This window comes from Microcebus murinus, chromosome 10, assembly GCF_040939455.1.
Source record: "Microcebus murinus isolate Inina chromosome 10, M.murinus_Inina_mat1.0, whole genome shotgun sequence".
Lineage (NCBI taxonomy): Eukaryota > Metazoa > Chordata > Mammalia > Primates > Cheirogaleidae > Microcebus > Microcebus murinus.
Genome location: NC_134113.1, coordinates 96,528,926 through 96,551,048, shown reverse-complemented (window position 1 = coordinate 96,551,048; position 22,123 = coordinate 96,528,926). Strand labels below are relative to the sequence as shown.

The following is a 22,123-nucleotide window of genomic DNA, read 5'->3' as shown; positions in this document are numbered from 1 at the left end:
CAGCTCCCGTCGTAGGTTAAAAAGGGACAGGCTGTTAGCAGCGCCGCCGCCCAGGAAACCGCCTAGGACGAAGCGGCGGCCCAGCTGCAGAGCTCCAGCCCAGCCTGCACCCCGCAGTCCAGCTGGCGGGGACTCGCCGGTGGGCCCCGCAGAGACCCCTGGGGGGGCGGTGGCCCGCGGGGCGGCGCGGTCGGGGGGGATTTCTGCGGGACTGCACAAACGCAAGCCCGTCCGAGTTCTGCCAGAAGCACCACCGCCCGCATTGCGTCGGACCCGACCGTTTCCAATGTGAAATTCCCGGGGAAGGTCGCTCGGGCGGGGAGCGCGTGGGCGTGGCTGCGGGCCGCCGGGGAAGTAGAGTTGGTGGTCGGCTTCTCTGGTGGGAGAGGAAAAAGCTGTGCTGGCAAGGGTGGGAACTGAATGACAACCCCCCTCTGCCAAACCACCCCCTCATATTTTCCATCTACCTCCCCGCTCCTGCCCTCCCCCGCCCTCCCCAGCCCACGCCCGGGTGGGCCAATCGCTGCTCGGTATTCCGGGCGCTTTCTCAGGTTTCTGCTGATCTTGCAGCGCCCAGAAATGGACCGAACGGACCCGCAGCCGCACGCACCGTGCCCCACTCGGAGCTGCTGAAGGCTCCCGGCGCGCCGCGTAGCCTCGGCGAGGTCCCGGGCGGCCGGGGTGCGGAGAGCAGAGGGACTGCGGAGCCATGTAGACCCAGGCTCCTGCCCACCGCCACCTCCGGGATCGAATCAAGGGCTCGCACGGTGTTAGGAGGGGGCGAGAGTGCTGTTCATCGTCATTTGCTTCGGAGCTTCGGGAGAGGGTGGCATTTTGCTTTTCCGCCCAGCATCCTCCGGAACTCCCTGCACCAGAGCGAGGACGGCGTCTCCAGGTTGCGGGCGGCGGGCGAGAATGGGGGCAGGGAATGCCCGTTTCCGCCGCGGCTGCTCAGCACAGCGACCGTCCGACTGAGAGGGGCGCCGGACGAGCGGACGGGGGCGGCGAGTGGCCCGGCGCCTCCCGGGTGCCGCTCCGGCCCAGTACTGCAAGGCGACCTGCCGCAGTCCACGCGGGCTCTCCGCCGACTCAGCACCGCCCCTGCGCCAAGCCGCCGGCCAGGTAGGGGCTCCGCAGTTCGGGGCTGCAGAAGCGGGGCCGGGGCGCCGGGGCGGGGGAGGCCGGGCTGCGGGGATGCTGCTCGGCACTCGGAGCTCCCCCAGCGTCTCTCGGCGCTTTTCCGATCTCTAGTTCAACGAAGTTGTAAACAGATCGGCTGTCGGGCACTGGGGGAGTGGGATGGAAGAGCCCCAAACTTGGATTTCCGGGTGTCTGCGTGTGTGTCTGTCTGTGTGTGTGTGACAACCCTAGTAAACGTCCAGTGCTTTCTAAAAAAGCCAGAGTTCTGTGTTCTTCGGTGTCTTCAGATGTCCGTCCCATCGGAATGCTTCTGATTTTCTGCCCCCTTATCACTTTCTATTTCTCTGCAGCGTCCATCGACCGCCCTGGTGGGAGCTTAGAAGGCGGCAGGCGAAGAGGGGTAGGAGGGGGGAGAGCCGAGGAGCAGCAGAGGGGGTGGCAGGCGTGGGGATCTGCTGAGCTGGCACCGCACCGGGTCCTAGCAGGGCTCGGGGAGGGGGGAGAGGCCAGGGCGACCCTCGAAACTATGGCTCGGTCCCCTAGAGCGGCACTGCCTTAAGGCACCTCGGAGCGGGAAGAAATACCAAAAAACAAAACAAAACAAACCCCGAAAGGCAAAAAACCCCAATCCAGCCCTCAGCAAAAAGCTGCAGCCGGGCGCAAGCGAGGGGGATTCCAAATTGCAGGGTGGAGGGGACTGCGGGGAGAAGCGAAGTCGCAGATCCCTCGACCTGCTGGCTCGGAAGCCCCTCCCCCTGAGCGTGGGGGAGCCGAGCACTCCGGTGGGGGGGGCGCTCGGGTCCCCCCCACCCCTTGTCCCTCGCGCTCTCCCGGTCCGGACTCCAGCCTGGCCCCCCGCCCCTGCGCCCCGCTCCCACCATGACGGTGATGTCCGGGGAGAACGCGGACGAGGCCTCGGCCGCCCCGGGCCACCCCCAGGACGGCAGCTACCCGCGGCCGGCCGAGCACGAGGACCACGAGTGCTGCGAGCGCGTGGTGATCAACATCTCGGGGCTGCGCTTCGAGACGCAGCTCAAGACCCTGGCGCAGTTCCCCAACACGCTGCTGGGCAACCCTAAGAAGCGCATGCGCTACTTCGACCCCCTGAGGAACGAGTACTTCTTCGACCGCAACCGGCCCAGCTTCGATGCCATCCTCTACTACTACCAGTCGGGGGGCCGCCTGCGGAGGCCGGTCAACGTGCCCCTGGACATGTTCTCCGAGGAGATCAAATTTTACGAGCTGGGCGAGGAGGCCATGGAGAAGTTCCGCGAGGACGAGGGCTTCATCAAGGAGGAGGAGCGCCCTCTGCCCGAGAAGGAGTACCAGCGCCAGGTGTGGCTGCTCTTCGAGTACCCCGAGAGCTCGGGGCCCGCCCGCGTCATCGCCATCGTCTCGGTCATGGTCATCCTTATCTCCATCGTCATCTTTTGCCTGGAGACGCTCCCAGAGCTGAAGGACGACAAGGACTTCACGGGCACCGTCCACCGCCTGGACAACACCACGCTCATCTACAGCTCCAACATCTTCACGGACCCCTTCTTCATCGTGGAGACGCTCTGCATCATCTGGTTCTCCTTCGAGCTGGTGGTGCGCTTCTTCTCCTGCCCCAGCAAGACGGACTTCTTCAAAAACATCATGAACTTCATCGACATTGTGGCCATCATCCCTTATTTCATCACCCTGGGCACCGAGATAGCTGAGCAGGAAGGCAACCAGAAGGGCGAGCAGGCCACTTCGCTGGCCATCCTCAGGGTCATCCGGTTGGTGAGAGTTTTTAGAATCTTCAAGCTTTCCCGCCACTCTAAGGGCCTCCAGATCCTGGGCCAGACCCTCAAAGCTAGCATGAGAGAGCTAGGGCTGCTCATCTTTTTCCTTTTCATCGGGGTCATACTGTTTTCTAGTGCAGTGTACTTTGCCGAGGCGGAAGAAGCTGAGTCGCACTTCTCCAGCATCCCCGATGCTTTCTGGTGGGCGGTGGTGTCCATGACCACCGTGGGATACGGTGACATGTACCCTGTGACAATTGGAGGCAAGATCGTGGGCTCCTTGTGTGCCATCGCTGGTGTGCTGACAATTGCCCTGCCCGTACCTGTCATTGTGTCCAATTTCAACTATTTCTACCACCGAGAAACTGAGGGGGAAGAGCAGGCTCAGTTGCTCCACGTTAGTTCCCCTAACTTAGCCTCTGACAGTGACCTCAGTCGCCGCAGCTCCTCTACTATCAGCAAGTCTGAGTACATGGAGATCGAGGAGGATGCCAATAACAGCATAGCCCATTATAGACAGGCCAACATCAGAACTGGCAATTGCACCACAGCTAACCAAAACTGCGTTAATAAGAGCAAGTTACTGACCGATGTTTAAAAAAGCAAAACAAAACAAAAAACCCCAAGCAAATGAGCAAACAAAAAGCCCCACTTAGCAGCTCAGAAAGACTTAAACAAAAAAAACCTAGTGACTCATGTCACACTTTGTAGATACTTTGCTAACTAGTCTTTGAATGCCCTATTTACCTGTCAATGCATTGTTGCATTGTGGCTTCTGAGGATGGTGAACCAGAAGCTTTCAAGATCTGTGAAAAAAGAAACTATTTTCATTTTATTAAAAAATGAGAAAAGAAAGTATTTTCTAAAACTGGCTTTAAAAAATTCAGTCCATGAACTAGTCTAGGTAAAATAAGGATCATGTGCTTCCCTATACTGAAACATTTTTAATCCTTTCGCTTCTTTAACTTTTTTTAAAACTAAAAACCAGATGATCACTTAGAAATACAAAGTTAAAATTTGCATGGGACTCCAATATAAAATCTTTGCAAACTGCACAGCACATTTAAGACAGTGCATCGGATGTGTTGTGTGTAACATGATATACCAGCCAAAATGGGCAATGAACGATTATTTTATTTTGATCAAATGAACTGCATATTATAAGGTGAAGAAAACCAAAATTACTTAAGACTGGTTCACAAAGCACCTTGTAAATCTGATACTGGTCGTGATCTGATTTCCCCTCTGCCCTGGTCTCCCAATCCAGACTATTCTCTTAAGAAAAAGATAACTGAATTAAATTAATTGATTCATCTGCAGTGCTGCTAAGTTATCTCAACTGCGGAGGAGTGGAATACAGGTCTTTTCTCACCAGGCCTGCACCCTGACCCCTGGCCTTCAGAACTGGATGTAAAACCTTAGCCTCCTTATTGCAAGAGAGCACAAATGAAGTTAAATGTAAGCATGTTTGAGTCTGATAACATTTATTTTATAATCGCATGCTGAGAAGTTAACCCAGACAATAGGGGATAAGCTTAAGTTAAAATTGACTCTTCTAAAAATAGATCCCTTTTCATTTGCATTCACCAAAAGTGCACTCCTCCATTTATTAACTATTTTATTAGTAAATAAAGTACTGTATTTAAGTGCATATATAAGATGGGAACAATAACTTTCTGGAACTCAAAGCATGTTCTCATATTCAGCATTATGGCCTCTTTGATAAAGATGTTGGATTAATTAATGCATGATCTCAGTAATAAAAATTAAAAAAAATAATAAAAATTACAAGTCTGTGGGAGGAAAGGCCCAACAGAAACAATGGGGGGTGGGGGTGGGGGGCACTCAGTCAATTTTCCTGCCTTTGCTCAGGGAAATGTCAGGTTTTTGCGCAGGTGTAGGCAGAGAGAGGACCAATATGCCCATCCCTTAAAGGGAAGCTATGAGAAAAACTAAAAAAATTATCAAGGTATATATAGCAACACCTAAGAAAAAATATCCTTTCTAGCTGAAGATAAACACAAGCAGAACAAACAAAAAAAAGGTGCAATACTGCATGTCTTTTGGTGCATTTTTAGGATGTAAATGAAAATGTTTATCTATTGTATGCATCCAAAGCAGAGCTGACTTTTCTTTGCAGTCATGATTTGAAGTCTGTAGAGACTTTGACCCTCCCCTCGAGGCTCCCTGAAGAAACTCAACCAGTTGATTTAATAGTTGCTTAGTGCCTTTATCCTGTACCCACAGTGAACTGCAGAAAGTGCCTCCATATACAGCTGAGATGTTAGGTAACAAAAGGGGGGAAGGGTTGGGGCACAGATATTTTGCGTTTTCTTTTTCCATCCTCACTCTTTCATTTCACCACTGTGAGAAGACCACACCACCCTGAACCCTGGAGAGGAGCCATCCAGGGGGTGCTGTCTCTCTAGCCATACACTGGACTTGGTCCCTTTGGCGTCCTCACGCTGGATGTGAACTGAGACCCATCTTTGAACTGGACATAAACCAGGAACTTGTTTTCTCCTCTTCTCCACCAGAAGCCAAGATAAACTTTGGGGAATTTGATTCCTATCAGGGGCCACTCTGGACACGCAAGGCTTCCTCAGGTCCGGTGTAGAGTTCCTGGCACATCTCCCTGCTCTTTCTCTGCTAGCAACAGCACTTTGCAAATCTCTGTGACAGTCTGATCTTTTCAGGCATCATTGTGGATGTGGGAACACTCAGTTCGTAAAACCCTTCCTAGGCCTTGCCTCCTGGCCCATCCCTTTCAGATATTTTCTATGATGCTCCTATGATCCTCCCACCTGGCAGTCACTTCACAGGCTGAGCATCTGACTTCTGCTGCCCCAGTCACCCAACCCAGAGAGTGTGGGGACACTGGGCACAGCCGAAAGAGAGCCACAGAACACAGGCCTCTGCAGTCCCAGCCTGGCAGCTGTCCACCGGCGGAGAGGCACTCACAGCCTTGTTAAGGACCCTGAGGTGGGAATCTTCATTCTGCACTTAGCATGTGGCCGCCTGCTGCTGCCTACCTGACACTCCTGCCGGGCTGTTTCCAGAAATCTTCCCTGTTACTCTTGTCCCTTGTCTCTCACCCTATCCTAGAACTGTCAGCGAGGCAATCAACCTTGAGATCCAGTTAGGCGAGCTCACTCGTTGGAAAGAAAGAAGGTGGATATTTTATCCTCCTGCGAGGCTTCTATGAATCTGTGAGGTGACTGCAACACACATCGTGGAAGACAAGGGGCCGAGAGCTGCAAGTGTCTGACCACAGGGCATTAAACCCTTCCATGTGACGTCTCCTTCTCGTCTGAACCTTAACTCGCCCTGGCGATTCCTCCCCTACTTGCTTAAAAGTCCTTGGTTGAGAAAAAAACGCCCACCTGCCCCCAGTCCTCGGGAATATCTTGATCTTTAATTTCGACTTTGAGGTCTAGGACACAGAGAACTTGAAACGCTGCACTCTGTCAACAGCAATAATCCACTCGGTACTGTGGAACGGATGGGTTAGAGGATGAGAAACTGGTGTCAGGACTGACTCTGGCTCCTTGGTATGCTTCCGTAGTTACACCCTGGACTGGTTGATTCTTGTGCATGTGAAATAGTGAAAAGTGCTGCATGTGATGAACCGTCAGCCTGGGATTGGGATGAGGTTGTTGTGAGTGTGGGGTGGTGTGAGAAAAATGAACGCTGCTTAGCCCATCTGTAGCTCATTGCAATGAATCCAGCACGAGTGGAGCACAGGGACGATCTGTGTAGCATAGGCATGTGACGTTTGACCAAGCGCTTGCCCTTCGCACTGCAGTGTGCTGAAATGTCTTTGTAGGCCTGAAGGTGCACTTAACAAAACTGCCTATTAAGGGACCACTATCTTTTGGTTTACTTATTCATATTTATTTTATCAGGCTTTTTACCTTTTCTTCCCCTTCCTAGATATTGAGCTCTCATGGCTCATGTCCTGAATATGTGTTTTCTCCAGAGGGAGAGGACTTCTGACGTGCTGATAGCCATAGCTTAGCTCTTCCAGTGCGTGGGGGCCCTAGTTCAATAGGGTGGCAGTGGAAGGGTTGGGTCTCACCAGGGCTGTGAGCCATCCAGAATCTCTGAAGTGGTTAACTCAACTGAAGTGATCTGAATCAGAGAGACCAAAGACATTAATTTCCTCTGTCCTCAGATTTATAGAAGACAGACTGTAGCCAGGAAAGGGTTTTGTTGTTGCATCTCCCCTTCCACATCTGTGCACAACTCCCTCACTTGCCCTTGAGACCTGAGTTCTGATCCCCAGTTGGGCCAGCTCACTGGGACTGTGTTAGTGGGTTAGCCGAGCAAAATCAGGTGAGCGAGTGGCAAGTCCTTCTTTGGGATAATGGCCGACGTGCAGTCATTTCCCTAAAATGAAACTGTACGGCAGGTTCGGATTCCGAGATGGTGGAACTGGACCACAGGTGTCATCACGATCTTGATTCACTTGAGAATAAAAAAACCCTTGTAAATGGTAAATGAGGAATACATTTCTTTAAGTAGAAATTTGGTTTAGTCCGTAAAGGGCCTTCTTCGTGTTGTGCATAGTTACTCATTTTTCAAATTAGTTACCATCTAGAAGTTATAAAAAATAATTCCCTACCCCCATCCACATTTGATTATAGGAGACCTCAAAACATATGCTCTTTAACAATTTGAAATTTTAATTCTTTGTTTGGTAGATTGGATTGGACAGAAAGGAGAAGGAGAACATTAGCAGAAGGCAGTTCCCCATTTTCTTCCAGGAATGACTTATTCCTGGGAGTGGTGAGAATTGGTGGGTGGTAACCATCGTTAGTATAGAATTGTTAGAAAGAATATAAACTGCCAAACAACCATGTTATCTTCCAGCTTTTTTCCAGCAAGAATGAGGTCTTTGGATGTTTATGTTCATTTTAAGAAGACAAAGAAACAAACTAAAATTTTAAGGTCAGATACAACCCAAGTTGAATTGTGATCTCAGGAGGTGACTTCTCATCCACCATGTGGTGTATTAGTACTTGTATTTATATCATGGAATTTCAGGGTATATGTGACCATGTCTAGCATGACTCAGGTAAATCTTAAAAGAATGTACATTACTTACCATTTTTGTAAAGAAGCAAACAGGAGCTGAATTGTTAACCAAAATTGTTCCATTACCTTGGGCCACTGTGCAAACTCATTCAGGGTATGGATGTCAGATTTAGAAGCCTTGGGATCAAATGCCAGTCTCTTTGCTCAGGCAAAATGACCATGGGCTTTCTTGGGAAGTCCAGTGCGTATGTAAGGGGTGAGGCCCTGCTGACCTCAGGGCTGTAAGCTTTAAGGAGATTGACCATAGTCACAGTGATTTTCATTTAAGAGCTAACTAGGAGTTTACTTTTCATGATGTGGGACTTCAAAGAGTATAGACAAATTTTGTACCACAATCAGAAGAAGAAGAAATGGTGTGAGGAAAGAAAACAAAATAGAACAAGAAATCCCTTGCAAAGTATTCCAGGTCAAAAAGTTGTCTCCTTTCCAAAACTTGCAGAAGTACCTTTCTTCTCTTCAGCGCGCTGTTTTCAGACTGTTTGCGCAGCAGCTGTAAGTAGACAGCATGAACTCTATGTGACATACCTCTAATATTAAATAACGTATACTGAGATTAAAAATAAAAATTGAGTAATATTCATTTAAAGTGCACCATCAGGACAACAAACCATTTAAGCTAAAGAAGCACTGTTTTATTTCTTGAGTTTGCCAGTTGCTTATACCTTGAGTTAAGGATGTGTCTCATCTTCACCTCCTGTGCATTTCCCCTTCTCCTACTGTTTAATATGTCAGGTCGAGGACATTGAATGTTATGAATTGAGAACCTAATTGATGCGCATAGTTTTCATCTATGCAATTTTACTTGCTTCTGTCACTTTATGATCTGTTCATATTTGGCATCAATTAAAGATAATTTTTAAGGATCTTATCAAGGAACATCTTGACTGGTTATTTGTCTCTCCTTTAATTGGTATTTTGGGAGCCCTTTCCTTATCCCCTATGCTGTGGGGTCTCTTTAAATAACATGATGAATTTAAGATAAGATCATAAATCAGCCTGGTTTCCTTTTTGGAACACATAGACTGTTTCTGCTGTCCAAGGACATACTCTGGGGTTAAATTTTGAGGATGGATTCACAGTTTGGTCTCAGGTAAGATCCCAAGTAGAGGCCAGTGGGATTTGGTGTGTATAGGGGGGTGGGTGGGGTGAGGGAAGGATCAAGCTTTGAAAAGAAAAAAAGAAATGATGCTGAAGGGAGGAAATTAATTGGCTATATTTGCTTAAATTTTTTTTTTTATTTTAAACTGTATTTTTCCTCCACAGTCTGAGAAGCTTTGCAGGAAGGATAATTGTGTGTGTGTAACCATGCTGTGGTCTGGGATCAAGTAACTAGTTACAATATGGTGTTAGAAGTGATTATGACGTGGAAAAACAGTGGTCCTAGCAGTTCTTTACATAGACTTTTTACACATAGTTCTATGTGTGGTTCATATTTCTTTCTTCCTGTGTTTTCTTTCTTTCTTTTTCTTTTCTTTTCCTTTCTTTTTTTTTTGAATTATCTCATTGGTGCATTTCCTTGTGATACTTTATGAAATTTAGGTCTTCTCTTTTCTTCCTTGTGACTGTCACATTTTATACAAACTCTTTTATGTCGGAGCAGACAGGGTGGCGTGCTTCCTGTGCCAGGGTGTTTGTGACATGCTAAATACACGGGGCCGCTGCATCATCATAGAAGAGCATTGTGTTGTGGTAGGTTCGGGTCATAGACTCAGAGATGAATCTTGCTTTGTTGTAGAAGTTGCTGCTGAAGGCAGATATGAGGTGGGGCAGGCTGCCTGTGATTTTTCTGTTGTGGCCAGAAAAAAAAAAAAAAAACACAAAAAAACAGGCTGGGCTGAGCTCTGACAGAGAAGGTAGGACACAGCCAGAGCCACAGCAGTGGCAGTGGGTGGTCGAGCCACAACATCCATAACCCCAAGGGTGTTTCTCAGAGCTTAGCCTCAGAGTGGTGTTCTTGAAGCAGAAGCAGGTAGAACCAGGTAGCTGCTAGGGGTAGGGCTATAACTAGAAGCTTTGTTGTTTACAGAGCTTTAAAAACAAGTCAAGCCATTTTCATAAAAGGAGAACGGAGAGCAGATGCGATCTGATCCCAGCCACCCTGCCACTGTGTGGGGAAGCTGGCTGCCACCGCCAGTCTAGCCTTCTGGATGCTGACTGGGCGTGAGTGTGGAGGGAGGGCCAGCCCTGAGGCTGAGCAGGGGGGCATGGCTGCAAAGTCCTACGCAGGCCAATACACAGCATGGCCAAGCTGTGCAACTGAAAAGAAGCTCTTTGTTTTTTTTTTTTTTTTTTTTTTTTTTTTGAGACAGAGTCTCACTTTGTTGTCCAGGCTAGAGTGAGTGCCGTGGCGTCAGCCTAGCTCACAGCAACCTCAAACTCCTGGGCTCAAGAGATCCTCCTGCCTCAGCCTCCCGAGTAGCTGGGACTACAGGCATGTGCCACCATGCCCGGCTAATTTTTTTTATATATATATCAGTTGGCCAATTAGTTTCTTTCTATTTATAGTAGAGACGGGGTCTCGCTCTTGCTCAGGCTGGTTTTGAACTCCTGACCTTGAGCAATCCGCCCGCCTCGGCCTCCCAAGAGCTAGGATTACAGGCGTGAGCCACAGCGCCCGGCCAAAAGAAGCTCTTTGAACCAGCTTGAAAAGAGATAATTCAAAACATCTTATGTACTTAATTGAATCTAAGGTACAGTCAATTGTGAGATGCACTGTTATCTGACATATTTGTTAGAACATTGACAATTATGACCCCCCATTGCATCACTGCATTGATTCATCACAATTTTAGACAAATAGAAATGTAAAAAAAAAAAAAAAGGAATCTTAGAATTGATGAACTACAGTGATTCTAATGTATACCCTTCCCAAACCCCCTAACTCGTTTCCTGGTATGATAAACGGTTTGAATTCGGAGTCCTTTAAGTTTGGCAGTTTCATGCAGACCTGAACCTTGGCCTTTAGGTCTGAGCTTTTAGGTCTTCTTTTAAATATATTTTTATCCCACAGTATTTTTGCTTAGCTCTGCCCCTAACTCGGGTTTGTGCTAGGCACGGGGGATGTGTTAGTTTACGCAGCAATGTGCTCTAGGGATCCTGAACCCAGTGAAGGCCTTAGACTTAATCATGACGTATGGAATGAGGTTGGTCTTGCTGATACTCCCTTTCTCACCCCTTAGTAGCACTCTATCATTGGATGTTCAGAATCACCAGCAACCCTTTGCTTCTAAAGTTAAGGCAACCACTCCCAGTAAGGTGCTTACAGTAGCACTTCCAGTTTAGATCGCTCTCTTTGTAGTTGTCACATCCTTTCCACATGAGTTATGTTGCTTTACTTTCCTTGGACAGTAAGGTTGGGCCGATGATATTGGTCTCCTTATTTTATAGGCGCAGGGGTCTGCCCAAGGTTGCTGGATGAAGGAGCAGCCTGGGTTTACTGATGAGTCCATGGCCCAGTGTTGAGCACTTGGAAGGACCTCTGAATGTTTTTTGGTCTGATAGAATGTCAGAAAGTGTAATGTCACATGTTAAAGACTTTGTGTAGGTGTTTCACCTCTTTGAGCCTTTAAATTGCTCATTTCTAAAATAGAAACATAATACCTCATAAAGTTGTGTGGATTAAATGAGATTATATATGCCCACATGTTTGGTAAATTCTAATGTGTTGGATAAATATGAGATATTAATAGATATGTTATTAATTATAAGGATAAAGGGAAGAGCAGGAGGAGACCACTGGGTCATGCGTCACCCAGGGTGCGGGGAGGAGGGTATGAACTGCAGTTTAAAGGAAGACTCCATAGAGATTGGATGCTTAATTCAAAGGATTAATTGCATAATGGTGGAATTTGAAGACTTGTAGGCTGAGATGTTTTCAGTAGGAATTGTCGGTACACCAAGCATGTAGCAGCTTCCCAGGGTGCTGAACCACTATTTCTGGTCTTGTTTCTCCCTTGTCCTGTGACATCAATACTATTTTGCATGTTTAGATGCCAAACGTTAAGGTTAAACTGTGCCATGTAGTCAGCTGAGCAAGATAGCTCTTGTTGAAGATACCAGAAGGTGTCTTCAATAATATATCATTTTTGATCATCTTGCCATCTCATTTCTCCTAAGTGCAAAATATTGCCCGATTTGATTCTTTTTCTTCCACCTGTGAATATTGAAAAATAAAGCAAGATGTTGTCTGGGAAGTTTTCTCATATGCTTGTCTGAGAGATATTTTATAAATATATATATAAAAAACAACCTCTTAACTGTCCTTGCTAAAAATTAAACAATGCTCACAAGGATATATAAGTCAATATAGTCTTTTATTAAATAATGCAAACCATGAAGATGCTTATAAAATTTATAAATTATAATATCTCTCCGGGGGTCTAGCCCTTCCTTCTCAAAACCGTCCACATTTATCAGGAGTATACTTTTGTGAGCTTTTCTTACAGAATTTCACTGTAATTAAGGAGTTGAATATGTTAAAATGTATATAGTTCATGAAACATTTTTCTAGAGGATAATATTCAGGAGGTAGATTGAGTTCTTTAACCTATTAGTGATTTTTAAAAATAGATTTTATGTGGTGTGTCCATGCTTGCTGTAATAGATAACATGTTCTCAATGTTGTTTCAAGTGCTGAGCATTAAATACATTTTAGGAATGTTTCCAGAGAAACTAATTCCAGTCGAAATTAAATTTTTCAGAATTGAAATCAGAGGATGATCAAAGGATAGGGGATTAAGTTTAGGATAATTATATTTAGAACTCAGGGCCAAATCCAACTTTTATTAAAAATTCTTATTCCTCAATATAGTAAATTAAGAGTGTTTGGAAGTCCAAAATACTTTAATTATCTCTATAGCGATGATTTTTTTTGCATTCCATGAATTATCAGTATTTCACTACTTCAGAAAAAAAGTAATTTTGATTTCTGTGAGTTTCTAAGGGAAGCTTTCTGAGATTAAGATGCACTGTGCGGTGTGTACCCCCTTTGTTAACAGGCAAAACGTCTTTGACTCTTAGAGAAAGTTGTGCGTATGTCAGTCCTAAAAGACGGAATACCCACCTTCATTTTTGAAAGATGGCAGGATATTAGCTTATTGCTAAAGGACATTTTTAGGGAAGACAGAATAGCTATTAAATTTCCACAGGGTGAAGATCCCATTTTTTGGCATTTACAAAATAATGTTCACGCTTAATGGATGGGTACTCTAAACATTTAATCACGGTGTTGGTAATTCCAAAACCAAAATAACCTAACCACATACAGAAATGATTACTGAGGTGAAAGAAGAGTGTCCTCTGCAAGGATTTCCAAGTAGTGAATGAGGACAGAATGTTGTGAGCCCATGACACTCACTGGATATAAAATGAGGGCAAAAGATGGTTGGCATGTAAAAGTCAAATACTTGACTTTATTATGATTCTTAAGAGCAGCGTGAGTATGAAGGGTAAAATGAAAGCAATGGTGTTTACCTGCCTGAAGGTGGAAAGTTTGGCCAGAACAACTTTCGAGTCTCTAGTTTTAAGAAGGATAATGAGGACATGGGCCGACACTGGGGAGATTTGAGACACTGCCCGCCTGTTGAACAGTATTCGTATATCAAGTCACTCATTAATTACCTCTGGTTATTATGGTGACCACAATAAGGACTCATCAGTTAATGCTATTTAATATTAAGTAATTATTAAATCTATGGATTATTATGCTGTTTCTCTAAAAAAACCTGTATAAATCATCTCATAGGTCAATTTGGTGTGCTCAGCGGTCAACCAGATTGTGATGGAAATGGTTGATGGACTGGTGTTCAGTAAGATAGACTCTTAATTATCACAGACTATGTAGATACAGCCTTGTAGAAAGGAAGAGGAATACATTAGATAGTTTTAAGATGTGATCTTGGGAGGACTTAGAATTCTAATGTTCAGTACTAACACACAATATTGAAAGAGCAATTATTTCATTGTCCCAAATCTATATAATGACAGAAATGGAAAATGATTAGAAATGATTTTTAAAAGACAGTCTTGTAAAGGTTATCAGCGTGAGGATAATTATGTTTCATTTAAATGCATTTTCTTTATACCTTATGATCATATTAGGTATAATCTCCACCATTCACATAAACTATACAATTACTCTGCGAATAAAAATTCTGATCTTCTCAGTCAGTTCTCTGGCTCTGCTGACACTTAAGCTTTATTGTATTGGGTTCAGTTTCCCGATTCAGAAGACATAGTAGTTGATATTCTCAGCAAAACTGTTGTTCTTGGTGTTTTCTCCTTTGGAGAGAAATCTTAATTGTAGTTCATCTTGACGGGTTATAATTTTAATCAAAATAGTTCATTGGTAATTGAGTTCTTTCTCAAGACCCGCAGCCTGAACATTTTACTTATTCTGCTTAAGGCTGGATTGGTGCATTTTATATGTATATCCCAGCTTTCTTCAGAGGTCAGAGGTTAACAGTTGATTTTGCTAAAAAATTGTTGTTCATGTTCTTAGACCATCTGGGATTTGATTTGTTAGAGCACCATCTTTTGGACTGATGACTGTAGACATTCTGATGTTTCTTGAGAGTCTTACAAGTTATTTTACTGACACTTTTAGTGAATGTGGGAAAAGGGAAGCAGGAACTTAACTTGAAGATGGAGAAATGGGACTCTGAAAATAAATGCTGGTGGAGAAATTTCCAGAATTTGAAATTACATTGCAGGTATATTCCATCCTTTGCTTATGCCTTAAATGTCCATATATCACTTAGTTGGGGGCCCCGATACCTGTATGTCCAGGAGAACATCTGTCCCAGTCGCAGCTCAGGCTTAAGTGCAAGCACACGTCTGTACACACAACCACATGCACACACACACCTGCACACTCTGGTCTCCACTCCTGTGCAGTAGGGCAGACATATGTTCGGGCAATGGGATAGCACTTGCAGTTAATGCTAAAGGTGTGTCACCACTTCCTTTTAATTAAGCCAAAAAAATTTCATAAAGATATCATGATAAAATTTCCCATTTTGTAATTAGAGAAACTGCCATTCATATGAAAGAAAACACAAAACCAAACAGCGGACGTTGAGGATCCCTGGATATTGTCCTTTGGGCTCTGGTGAGGGTCACGCAGATTGCTTTCTGTCTGGGTCGACACTCCATCTTCTCTTCAGAGGGCTCAAGCACACGGTGACAGCACTGGGCTGGGAGGGACAATACGGATGTAGACACCTGACGGGGACAGGAATGTGGTCATTTCTGAGCGTGGGTCTATTCCTGCCTGGGCCATTGCCTTCTGCATTGTTAAATTCAAAAAGTGTGTATTTTCTGTCGTATGGTCTGCTGAGGAGGTGACATTCCTAAGTGGAACACTAGGCTTTTAGTTTATAAACGTTATCACCATGAATTTGCAGAATTTGGGTTTGTGGGCCAAGTGTATGTGTCTTTCCTACTCCAAGACTTTGTTTGCTGGTTTATAATTATAGGTGATAACAATGTGTCTGTCTCAGATATACGTGGCTGAATCAGTAGTGCGAGGCTATTTTGATACTTTTGAAGAAAGGTGATTTACCCCCACAGATCCCAGCAACACTCCTCAAATTTGGATTCATGGGAGACTTGTCATAAATGAAAAAAATGGAAGTGATATAATATGCTAAAGGGATGCTGTTTTAGTATGGTTTAAATTCCTGCCTCAGTAAGCTTGGGCCCCTAGCTTTATCTAAACTGTAAAGCTGCAGAACACAGGGAGGCTATACTTTTGTTTGCCCCGCATACAAATACATAATCTAATGGTGTCTTAGTTGAAGGGGAAGTCCAATAAGTGTTCCTTTTATATCTTTTACAATTCCCAAAGAGCTCTCACATACACTGCCTGATTGGACCCTCACAGCAGCCTCTTGAGTTGGCAGGCGAGCTACACATATTTCTTTCCAGGTATCGGTTGAGTTCCCTGGGAAACAGACTTGGAGCTAGAGATTGTGCAGGAAGATTATTAGGCAGTGCTCTTGGGGCAATACCTGAGGGAAGAAGAGGAGCAGCAAGGAACAGAAGCAGCTGGGCTGCCGTGGTTGCGCAGAGGCCCAGGCGTCCCTGAGGGAGTTCTGAGGCTGGGATGGCCCCTCAGAGCCGAGCTGCCACTTCTCTCATTGACCCGTCTGTGGCTGCAGCTGCCCTGGGCGGGAACATGGCCTTGGACAATGCATCTATCTTATCAGAGGCAAATCCCAAGAAAGCTTGTGGCTGAGGGCACCGCTGGGGAGTCAGTTGTGCAGTCGCGAAGGAGGCCAGGGTGGTAGTCAGAGCGCCAACTAGGGTGGTGTGGGGAGCTTGTGCGTGGCCAGAGGGAAGGCAGCGAGAAGGAGAAGGGTGAACTGTAAGGCGCAGGAATATTCGGGAATGGGATCATCAGTTTCTAATGAGCAAGAGTTGACTGCAGTTTATAGATTGACTTGTTAAATGGACAGAGTGCTCTGAGCCCCTGGAGATGCCCCTTTCTAATGTGCACCAGAAGGCCTCCTCCAGACCAGCCCGAGCTCTCCTGCGTGGATCAATTATTAATCAGAAGCGATGGGTGAAGCTGGCTAATGCTGCCTAATGGCCCAGGCTGGGTAATCGTGCTCCTTTGTAATGCACGCTCAGAACACAGTTTCAAATGGAATTGATAGGGCCTGCTCCTCCCTTTGTCTGCACACCTCTGTGGCCTAATGCGTTGAGGTCCCAGTGAAATGCACCAAACCACTTGTGTGACTTAATGCGTCTGTGTAACATTAGTACTTCCTCTTAATGTGTCACATGGATGATAAGGAAGTGCCTGGAAGGGACCTGGTGGGAAGGGAGCTTTTAAAAGCAAACTCTCAGCCCTTGTGGCACTATCACCACGCCCCTACATGTTTTCGTGGCCAATTTAGAACTACTCGGCATAGAATTCATACACCTGCATCCTCATTAAGAGAGTCAACTTGGCATTTGGTCCAGAAATGACAGAGTTATTTAGATTTTCTATCTGAAAACAGACCTCAGGGGAACTAATTGCTTGGGCAGCTTTGCACTTGGATATGTAGAAACCTCTGGGCTATGTGATTAATGGTGATTTCTATTACTCTGTGACTCCAAGCTGTTAGCAGGAAATTTGCATTTTGCTAAAAAGTCTATCTTGTTACACCAGAAACAGATCTGGTCCAGGGTAGATTGGAAACTATTCAGAGAACAAATAAGATTTTGCAAACTTCTGCCATTGTGTAGTATCAAATAACAGTGTGTTAGAAATCTAGATTTTATATTTTAAATTCCAAACCTAAGCATTTTAATATTGAAATTTAAAATGAAATGCCAAATGTTTTTTGGCTTAGTTAGCAAATCATATAAGCCTATGGATCCCTGCAGTTTATAAACTAACCATTGTATGGAGTAAATTTGGATTGGTCACATTTTCGGCAAGCCAGTTTCAGAGGTGTCAAAGACCTTAGGACATTTAGATATTGCCAGAATCACTGGGGTCCTATGATTACCAGGAGGCTGCAGGTCTTTGAACAAAAGAAGAGAGAGGGTAGGGAAACTTGCAGCTCAAAGGTTTGGTTGTCTAAGCTCCATAGTAGATATACTGTCTACATGTGGATGTATGTCCCTTGCAAAGCCTTTGCTTTCTTTTCTTCCTTCTGACTTTTCCTTACATCTTTCCAGCCACCACTAAAAAATAGCTAATCTAATTATGACCTAATTTCTGATTTGGACTCTTCTACAAACGTGAATTATTGGGAAAAGCTGACTTGGAACAGGAAAACCCATTTCTTTTGGGCATTCTAGAAACATCATAGCTATTATCTCATTCTTCCTAGAAAAATGAGCAAGTCTCCCAAAATTGATCCCTTTCTCTCTTCATAGCTGGATAATAAGACCAAAAGGTCTCTACATAAATGAGGTCATTAACATGTCCCCTGGTGAAGACAGATGTTGTTTCTATGACATAAACTGAATAGACATAAGGAGCTGTAGGGATAGATTTGATTTGGCAGGTAAAAATATTTGGTCCTACCAAAGACTCTCAGAAATTTGCAGGGACTTAAGGCTCAGGGTTACCTGCCCTCTTGCTGAATTTTGCTGTGACTAATGCTAGATATATGTGCCTGTGTGTGTATGTGTGTGTAAGGGGGCGTTAGGAACATAGTCCATGATCATTTTCCGTCACACAAAGTGTATAGATTACTATCAGGAGCACATGGCATCCTGGACCTCACCATTACCAAGCCTAACTCTTCTAACTTAATCTCAAACAGCACAGCTACTATTTAGACAGAAGTTTGGTTCATCCACATTTAAAGATGGAACAAGAGAAGGCTATTATAATTGTTTGTCTCAGGCCATACAAAAACTGAAATCCTGAACACAGGCTACTGATTAAAATCCTGGATGTTACAGAGGATCTAGGTTTGCATCAGTTGGAATTAAGTTACATTTTCTTGGGAAGTAGTGTGCAATTGTATGAGATATGGTCGATGTTGCAGGTTAAAACTAATTCTTAGGACTACATTGGTCAAGGCAGTTTGGTGAGCATGACCTCCAGGCCAGAGCTGTAACATAAACAAATCTAGACAATCTCCACGTTCACTATGAAATGAACATTTCCTGGGTGCTGGCTACCCGAGAGGGAGGACTGAGGAAGTACATCATGCCGTGGGAGTTTTCTCTCTAGATCTTTGCAGTCACAGGGCAGTGGGAGCCCTGGGGCTCCCAGTGACATCCTGGGCAATGTTTCAATGAGAATGTCCTTAACTCGGCCTCACAAAGGTGCTGCTGTCAGATGGAGGGGTTTTTGGGGGGGGGGGCGGGAGTAGGGTGTGTTTTGTCTTTTTCTTTCCTTTTTTTTAAACTTTGAAACCAAAAAATCTGAGCTCAGAAACTATTTACTAAGTTTGCTGCATTAGTGTGCTCTGTAGCTTTTATAGCTGGTCTTTTTTGGTGACAAGAGATGACTGTTTGCATTGAGATCCTTTATATCAAGAGAAGCTATGGACCTTTCCTATAAGCCAATGACAACAAGATCTGACACTAACCTGCCTCTCGTATGTGTCATGGCAGCATAGAATCTTGGAGTTGACCTGAACCTTTAGAGGAGTCTATTTCTTTCACCTATTTCATATTTGAATCATCTCAACAGTATCCTTGCTAGGTCCCTATTTTTTCTGGCTATGTTACTTGAATATCTTGAAAGTTATTTGTTTGTAAATGTAGTTTTTAAATTATTATATCAATGTATCATAAACTTGATTTTATGGATGTGGAAGGGCAGAGCAATGGAACATGTCTAACTGCCCACAGTCATCAAGGTAGATGCTAGAAGAGATAGAAGTCAAGAATCCTGATTCTCCAACTAGGATTGAGTTCACATGGTCTCATATGAATATGAAAATAAGTGATCTGATGCAAGCTTAGAAAGACGGTGGAAATAGTAATTAATGTTTTTCTTGTGCCCATGTTAAGTTGGCCTATGCTAACACAATGGTTGTTTTTGTATGATGTTAGGAACATTCATTAAAGCCAAATCTAAAATGCATTTGTTTTTACAAACAGAAATGTTTGCGATTTGTAAAAACGCATTTTAAAAATAAATTTGTTGAGGTCTTCCTACTACAAGGTTGAACATGATTGCATAAATTTTACCAGTGCTGTGTATTATAATATTAAATATTGAGGTTGTTTTCAGCATATTAGACATTATTTTATCAGTCCAAGCCTTTAGACTTGAAGTAAATAAAATCTATTTAGCAAAAATGGAAGGTCGACTCACTTTTTGAGGTTATAGTTATTCTCTGATTTAAAAATATTGATGCTTCCCTATTATATATACAGCCAGTCTCCTTAGCATGGTAAATCCAACCCAGCAAAATCCAACATGAACAAAATCCGAACACTAACAGCACACTCATTAAAGGCAGGAGGATGCCTGCCCCTGCTGTAGGGATGCACATCCTTCTCTTCGCTCCTAAGTAGCTGGCACTCAAAAAATGTTGATTTCACAACATCATCTTCTGCTACTTTCCTTTGTGCACCTTGTATTTATTTCAATCTCACAGAACTACTCACCATTTCTAGAAATTATATGAACATAGTATTTATTGTTAGGTCATTATACTCTGCATACATTGTCCTTTGCTTGACCTTTTATTTTTACTGGACAACTCTTCAATGTATAAAGACCCAGCTCAGACATCCCCACCATTGTATCCCATAATGCTTTGAAAATTGTATCTCAGCAAATTCCTCTTTGTTTCTGTCACTCCCGTTGCCCCGAGTTCCTCTGGGACAGGACTCGAGTTGGCAGGCAGCAGGTGTTCAGTACATCCTGCATGGATGAAGAAAGAGCAAATATTTTGCTGCATTGGATGCTGTGGGGAGGGCTCGAGAAAATTTTGCAAGCAGGTAAGATTTTTAAGTGCATGTAATATATTATTTATACAACGATTTTCTTCAAGGAGCTTAATGTTCTGAAGTCTTTAGCTTTATTTTATCCTTCCAGATTTACCATTTGACTTTTGAAAATAAGGTAAATAGCTCTCCATCTGTTATTCCTGTGGGCAGGAAACAGATTTCTCTCCTTCACATGACTCGTAGAGGTCTTCCTAATGAAGTTTATGCCGTGATACATTAAATTAAAAATTGCATAATAGGATTGATAACCAACCACACTCCTTTCAGCATTCCTGGGAGGAGGAGACCTTTCTGGAAGACAGGGAGAACATTCTGGAAAAGATGATCAAACAAGCCCAGAAAAGGAAGAGAACCTTTAAAAAAAAGACAGTAAATTAATGGCAGACCTAGTCCTAGAAACCAGAAGGTCAGCAGGGTTGAAATATTCTCCATCTGTGACTTACAAGTCAGACCGTTACTACTCAGGGTGCAGTGGAGACTGCTTTTTGTCTTTCTGTTCTCACTGAAGTCCAGGAGTTGTATGTGGTTTTCCATTTAGGTCCTCTGATTTTTATGACTCATGAAAACAGATTAACTCTTTTAATGCTTCTAGGATTAAACCAGCATGCCCCCCCCAATAAAGCACCATATCATCATATAACAGAAACACTGAAGTGTTTCGAAAAAAATTATTTTCTCTAAATAAAGGATTTCAGATGAAAGCTGTGTCATGCGTTTTCCTTGTTGAGGATCAGGTGCCTTCTGACTGGTGAATGGGGCCCCTTCACGGAGTTGGATCCTATCCTGCTCTTCTTTGCTGAGATTGTCTCCGCCATCCCAATCTTGTGCTTCTTCCTTGTCCTTTGTGTGTTTGCAACACCTCCCAAATTTAGCATCCTCCTGCCTTTAATGAACGTGCTGTTAGTGTTTTCCCTCCTACCTCATCATTAATAAAGATGTTAAGGGAAACTGGGCCCATCACCAATCCGTGGAACACCCCACTAACACCTCCCACCCGCTTGCAACATTGCAACATAACCATTTATCGTTACCCTTTGTTTACACTCCTTTCAGCTGTTTCTAATCCATGTGGCAGTGCCAACTTGCAGTTGTTTTTCTAAGGAGACAGAGAACCTGCACTCTTTTCACCTACGTTGTAATCCTTGAGAGAGCTTTTGTCTGGGGGAAGAGTAATTTGGTGAGAAATAAGGAATTTGGTAGAGAAAGAATATAAATGGTTGAGGTCTGACTTATTTTTCTGTGATTACTTCCAGAAAAGAAATAGACAGTACTCAGAGAGTTGATATAGAAGCCAGATGCCAAGAAAGTGGCAAGTGTAGCCTGTTAATCTGTCAAAGAGATGCCAGCAGCTTTGATCAAGCCCAGAATGGATGTCGAGACGCTACAGAAGCGTGCACACTCACTCGTTTTCTTGTGGCTTAAAAATAGGCTCCTGTCACCCCAACTCCCAAATGTTGGAAGAGGAACAAATTCTTTCTGTCCTTTCTTGGGCCCACGTTATGTTTGACTGATATTCTAAACTTTAGCAACGGAAAAACAAATAGGGTGGATTCCCTCTGCACAAGGGTCTTTGTGTAGTGAGACAGAGACACAGCCCCTGACAGTGCGGCCGGCCAAGCGCACTTGGACGACAGTGGGCAGAGCAGCTGGCTCTGAAAGGAGGGTCTGGGGAGCTTCTGAAGGGGGAAACATTTAAACTG

At 44.5% G+C, this 22,123-nt stretch overlaps 1 protein-coding gene across 1 annotated transcript; it reads left to right on the top strand.

The window, feature by feature from the left end:
• Positions 1-207: 207 nt before the first annotated feature.
• Positions 208-18,798, top strand: KCNA1 (potassium voltage-gated channel subfamily A member 1). The gene is made up of 2 exons (XM_012783120.3): positions 208-1,122; positions 1,491-18,798. The coding sequence occupies exon 2, from the start codon at positions 2,020-2,022 to the stop codon at positions 3,505-3,507; it is 1,488 nt and encodes a 495-aa protein (XP_012638574.1). The 5' UTR covers positions 208-1,122; positions 1,491-2,019; the 3' UTR covers positions 3,508-18,798.
• Positions 18,799-22,123: the final 3,325 nt, after the last annotated feature.